We start from the raw sequence: 6,657 nt of genomic DNA on the forward strand, positions 1-6,657 counted from the left end.
AGGTTGATTCCTTTAAGGGAATTATTACCGCAAAATTTTATTCCGTTATATTAATTAATTCTTCATTTGTGTACTGGAAAGTGAAAGAACCAAATGGAATTTTAAATTGTGTTATATGGGAAGTGGGCGTGGTTGTAGTCCGATTTCGCTAATTTTCACAAAGCGATACAGGAACACGAAAATAATGTTACGTACCAAATTTTGTTGAGACGTCAGTCGGGTCCCGAGATATGGGATTTTACCGGGAAGTGGGCGGTGCCACGCCCATTGTCTAATTTTCACACCGGCTCCGATAGAGCCCTCTTATAGCATTTATATACCACCCAATTGAATAATTTAGTAGGATTTCAGTATTTAATTAAAAATAATAATAAAAAATAAATAAAGAAGTACTCATTTTACGCAAGTGACCAGCCTACTTCAACGCGCCTTAAAGGGGGGAAGGACTGGGAAAATGTTAAAGCTTATATGTTAAGTAGAAACCCTCAAGTTTACTAAGAAAAATAATTCATAGCTGGACCTCGCTCGACACTATAACAAAAACACTAATTTCTAAAAGATTATCAAAAAAAAAAAATTTAGTTTTTTTCTAATGATTCATTGTTTTCCCGAAATAAACAAAATTAAACAAATTCCGACTACTTGTGTAGCAATATAGCGGGCTGAAAGTCATTCATTTAATTGGTTCATTAGTAGTTAGGTACTAAAAAAAATCAATTTTGAGTAGCATTGCTAATTTTAATTTTTATCCAGTTTTTGAAGGAAAATGTCCTATGTGCGGCGGTGACATTTTATTACGTTACACACAATTAATTACTGTGTGTTCAGCGTCGTTTTCTGTTGCATCGTTGTATAGTATATAGGCATGACGGCATTTCGATTTTTCATTCCTTTCTCATTCTCATTCGTTTTGTTTTGTTTATAGTAGGGAGAAACATCAAAATCAAGAATGTGGAACTTTAGTTCCCAAATCCTAATATACTACCAACTTAAAACTCTCCCAGGGAACCACCGGCATAATAAATATTGCTTCATCGGACAGCGTTCCGTAAGCTGATGCAACTCTGGGGGCTTCGACGCGATTTACTCTGTCTAGTACTTTCCGCCGGTTTTCTCTTTTAACAAAGAGAGTGCAGGTCCTTAGAATGACCGTAGTCGTTTGCATGTGTGAATCAAGCCCTGCTTCCGGCTGTAACATGACCTGATTCAACTTTCTTCGCGCTTCTTCTGTGTCTCGGGTTGTGCTTACTGCTGCGATGTCGTCCCCCTAGCCAATTAAGTACGATCCTCTTGGTTTACAGATGGAATTATATTTGAAGTAGACAAAAGGTAAAAAGTATATTAATTAATTACAATTTTATATAATTTCAGAAAAGAAAAAGTTATGTAAAGTTATCAAATCAACCCAATTGTATTTGAAGGTAGTTAGCTTTTACATTCCACGCTCTGCATTCAGTACCTACTTTGCGTTTCTTAATGTGAAATTTGACTCCGTACTGCTCCAACAACAAATTACTTATCTTATTTGACTAAAGGCTAGAAACCCATTTCTTGTAAGTTTCATGCGGTGATAGTAGACATTTATTTTTCCAGCCGTATGTAACCGCGTGATAACTGATAAATGTGTCTATTTAACGTGCAACACGACGGCTTGGGCTGTGCCAGCGGAGAGAGACGTACAGGCAGAAGAGCTTAGGCGTACCTGAAGAAAGTGTGCTTTGCTTATTATTTGGTATATGACAACTGATTCGTTCGTGTGTGTGGTGGTCGTTCGTGCCGGATTTACTGAGAGGGTTGTATTGCATAATAAAGTAGCGTCGTATCCACCTTTTGCATGTATTTAGCGTTATCTGCAACAACAGCAAGTATGCGAAGAACGAAAAGTTGCTAACTCAAACTAAAAGTACAACGATGGATGGGAGACACAAACAAATATATGTACATTTGTGGTTGTGTATGTATGTATGAGCGTAATGTGAATATTTGTTGGTGATACAATAAAATCAAATGTTTGTGGTTGGATGCACACCTTTACCTGATTACAAAGAAAGCAATAAATGTATGTACACCACAATAAAGTTATCTGCACACATACAGTCACTCACAAACATTAAGCATACATATGGACATATGTATTGGGCGTCTTGACAAGCGCACCACAGAAATGTGTTTACTTTCTTTGTTTTGGCATAAGCGATGAAGCGTTCAAAAGTGATGGCTATATCTAACTACATACGCACACACACACACATACTGGAAATCTGAAAATACAATAAATTCAATTGATTTGCTGCGACGTCTTCATCCCACTGTTATAATACCCTTCATGCTCCTTCCTAATTTTGTGTTTCTGCTCTCTCCGACCGCTAATCAATGGTTGGCAAAAGTTTTGTTTTCGAAATTTTCCCGTTTGCTCCGTTTGCACATTTTTACGACTTTTACCCGCCAACATTTATTTATTGCTTTTCAAACTAACCGTAAAAATCTTAAATCGCCACTGTTGAGTTATGGCACTGCAGCCAAGGCCACCTCACCTCAGTTACTCTCTTAATGGGATTATTCTTTTCTCACTTCACGCACGCGTTCACTTCAGCGACATCATTATTAATTGTTTTAACCTTTTTCCTTCGCTGCTCTTGAACGATGCTTAAACGTTCTCTAACGGTGATAAAATTTAACGTTTTAGTACGTGTGAAAAAATTATTTGACAAATGGTTTTTCTTAATACTGTATGTATCCACTCCTCGAGAGTGTGTGCCCACTTTATGATCTCTCATCAAAATTATTTTTTCTTATTTTCTGTAAAATGTTAAATTTTTATGAAAATTGGTATTTTATTAAGGTAATCATGAATGTTCTGGATTTAAAATATCAGTAAAATCAATAATTGAAATTCATTTTCATTTGCAAGTAATTTTTAAGTAAATGCAATGAAACCATTCGGCTTGCTCTACAAAGCACAAGGTTTCATGTGCAGGAAAAATATACATATGACGGAAAGAAAGTTAGTAGAGCTACTGATATTAAAAGCTTAATTAAATTATCAAATAATGGTTTTAACACGAATTTCATTTACATAGTCTATTAATCGAATCGAGCACCAATTAATATATCGGAATAGAACTTTGAACAAATAGTGGGTTTAAAATCGGAATTTTTAACGCCGATATCGGTCAACGAGCTAAATATATTATTGATATTCGCATTGAATTTTTGCTTTGATTCGTCCAAAGTGCGATAAGATAAAATATTTAGTCATACCCGTACTTAGTTCTTTTTTACTTGTCTGCCAACAACTCACCAGCCTTTGATCATTGCAAAGTACGAAAGTATAAAATATTCGGTTATATTTCAAATCAAATTTTGTTTTTCTGGTTGAAAAGGATGGTCGCAAGAATGTCTGAAAGGCTGAAATGTGGTCAATCTGCACTTGTGACGTTCTAAGGACTTTTAACATTGTTTTAAGTAACTCTTGAACTCCGCGAAGACTCCGGCACATTTATTTACATAAATAATTGCTTTGACACGCTGAGCTCCTATAAAATAATCAGTTCATACCTATACTAACCCGAATTTTGTTACCTTAAATGCAAAACAACGTATAATAAAAAAATTCGAAATTTATTATTTTATTGATTACGATTCACTACTTCAAATTACATAAGTATAAGTATATATTGTATGTCCAACATTATAAGGTTCTGCTATTAAATATAATCCAGTTTTGACCAATATTTAAAATTTCTTTCAACTCATGTTTCATTCTTTATCGTGTTCCATTCATTTCTGAAAATGTAATTACGTTATTTTGCATTTTATGTGTTTTTTATTTTATTTTTGTTTTATTTTTAGAAAATAAATCTGAAAGAATAATTGAGAGAAGCGTGAGTATGAAGGGCTTGAGAAGCTTGCCGACAGTAATAATGTTCAACATTTCTACAAAAAGGTGAGGCGACTATCGGAAAGTTTCAAGACCGAAGCATACTCTGATATGACTCAAAGAGGTGATATACTGGCTGGTATTCAGGGCATAATGAAGTTGTGGAGGAACACAGGAGATGTTTCATTGCCCGACCATGAAGAAGTTCGAATAGCAGCTACCCGTCTGAAGAACACCAAAGCGGTAGAGACCAACGGATTGTTGGCCGAGCTAATTAAATATGGCAGCAAAATACTGATTAGGTGCATGCATCAGCTTCTTTGTAAAAAAGGACTGTACCCCAGAGCCGTAACTAGGGCGTGACGAAGGTGACACCCGCCACGGGCGCAACAGTCGCAGAGGCGCAACCTAGGTTGAGCCTACATACGCCTGACGAAATATCGGTTGCTGAGCGTCCGAAAGAGCTACCGTCTGAAACTGGCGTGTCACCCACGGCGGGCGAAACAAGAGACATAGGGCGCGAACGGACCGAAAAAACTGCAGCGCCAGAACCAGTGCAGTGGACAGCAATGCGGCAGTACCACACGTGCCAGTGCGAATGTAATCGTCGCGAGGCACGCACAAAGCAAGGGAACCCGTGGACGTGCTATTCCAGAAATCGGGGGCGCCACGCTATTAGTGCGAGTCTGTCAGTCCTGTTTCTGTGCCCACTGCCGGCCGTGCCGTGTGTTGTGCTATAGGCCAGTCAGCCACAGTCTGTGTTTATCTGTGATCCAGGTGACAAAACGCATGCTTTTTTCAATAACATATGATGCAATGATGTAAAATTGTGCAAATTGTAGATTTTGTTTTCCATAGATAATGAGGACTATCGGAAGGTGCTTTCTGATTTTCGGTATAACTTCCGGTTTAGCCTTAAATACTATCAATTTTTGTGTTTCAAACGACACATACATGTTTTTTCTTCAGTTTTGGAATAAACATTCATTCCCCTCTAGAATAATATACAATGTGCATAAATTCCAAGAAAATAGTATTTGAAAATTGTATCCTAATCTAACAATATCAACTACACATCAAGGTTCCTATTTATAATATCCATGGAAACTTGCCATTAGTCGTTTTACGTTATTGTATAGGATAATTAGTCAACTGCCTACTGTTGAGGAAATACTAAAAAAAATGACAGAAGGTGATCATCAGACAGGCGATACAATAGTACACGCCAAGTCTCTTCTCAAGTCGATACAAACCTTCGAATTCATAGTACTACTGAAGTTTTGGGATTCGCTTCTATCGCAAATCAATCGTGTCAACCTCGCACTGCAAGACAAAAAACTCGATATTGCTCGTGCCGCAAAAGTGATAAAAGGATTGCTGTCACAATTAACCATATACCGAGAGACTTTCTTCACAACAATTTTGCAATCATCAATTGTGACAGCTGAACAATTGCAAGTAACACCAGATTTCCAAGATACTCRAAAACGACCAAAGAAAATGATGCCGGGAGAAAAAGCGAAAGATGAATCTMCATCTATAAGTGCCCAAACTCATTTCAAAGCAGGATTGATCCAAGTTCTTGATCTTATGATTGCCCAAATGAATACCCGATTCATCGCTTTAAATGAAGTTGCCGATGATTTCGCATTTTTGAGCGGTCAAGTAATTGTGAACACCAGTGTTACTGAACTCACCAAAATAGCGGCAGATCTCGCTATCAAATATCCTGATGACTTGGATCCGCATGAATTTTCATCAGAAATTGAGAGTTTCAAATTTCAAGCAACGACGCTGATGAGTGAAGCCACAGACATGAACCATTTGAATGTATTAGAAAAAATATTCGATCTGTCGCTCGAGGATGTATATCCGAACATAACAACAGCACTGAGAATATTCTTATRCATGCCTGTTACGACGGCTACTTGCGAGCGTTCTTTTAGTAAGCTAAAACTCATCAAATCTTATCCTCGTTCCTCTTTACGCCAGGAACGGTTGGCGAATATCTCTATTTTGTCGATTGAGAAGTATACTACAACACGTCTCAATTTCGATAAAATAATCGATTTATTCGCAGAGGGGAAATCCAGAAAAGTATTATTCTGAACGATATAAGCGATCCTTGTATAAATTGTTATTGAAAATAAGATGTACGTTCTTTTACTTGTAAATATATGATTTTTGATTTGGACAACATCGGTTTCCATTATACTATATGGTAAGGGCGCAAGCAAGGTTGTTGCCACAGGCGCTGAAGCAGCTAGTTCCGGCTCTGTATACCCCAATTGCACTTTAGCCAATCCTTAAAATGAGGAACTCACAATCTGCGCCAATTACCGTAGGATAAATCTGCTTATAAGGTCTTATCGAGCGTAGTGTGTGAAAGACTGAAGCCCACCGTCAACAAAATGAAAATGACCTTATCAGTGGGCTTGTGTGTGAGACTTGGAAATCAATCGACCAGATTTTCACCATGCGTCAAACCTTGGAAAGGACCGACAGACACCACCTCTTCATCGATTTTAAAGCCGCTTTTGAAAAAGCAGCTGTCTTTAAGCGGCTTTATATTTACGCACAACTAATACGGCTGTGTAAACTGACATTGAGCAAAAGCTCTGTCGATCTCTCAGAGGTGTTCATTACCAAACGAATGTCTTTGCCTATCGTGGAATTCTTCAATCTGCTGCTGGAGAAAATAATAGAGAAGCTTCTCTTCTGTAAGCTGGCGCACGTCAAAGATATTAATATCATTGGCCATAACAACAGCGTCGTTA

At 37.6% G+C, this 6,657-nt stretch overlaps 1 protein-coding gene across 1 annotated transcript; it reads left to right on the plus strand.

Moving 5' to 3' along the window:
• The first annotated feature begins 5,062 nt into the window (after positions 1-5,062).
• LOC108965924 lies at positions 5,063-5,907 on the plus strand. The gene is made up of 2 exons (XM_018928603.1): positions 5,063-5,825; positions 5,873-5,907. Exons 1-2 carry the CDS (start codon positions 5,063-5,065, stop codon positions 5,905-5,907), a joined length of 798 nt encoding a protein of 265 aa, XP_018784148.1.
• The last annotated feature ends 750 nt before the right edge of the window (positions 5,908-6,657 follow it).

Source organism: Bactrocera latifrons, unplaced genomic scaffold (assembly GCF_001853355.1).
Source record: "Bactrocera latifrons isolate USDA-ARS-PBARC rearing strain unplaced genomic scaffold, ASM185335v1 scaffold_150, whole genome shotgun sequence".
In the NCBI taxonomy this organism is placed as follows: domain Eukaryota; kingdom Metazoa; phylum Arthropoda; class Insecta; order Diptera; family Tephritidae; genus Bactrocera; species Bactrocera latifrons.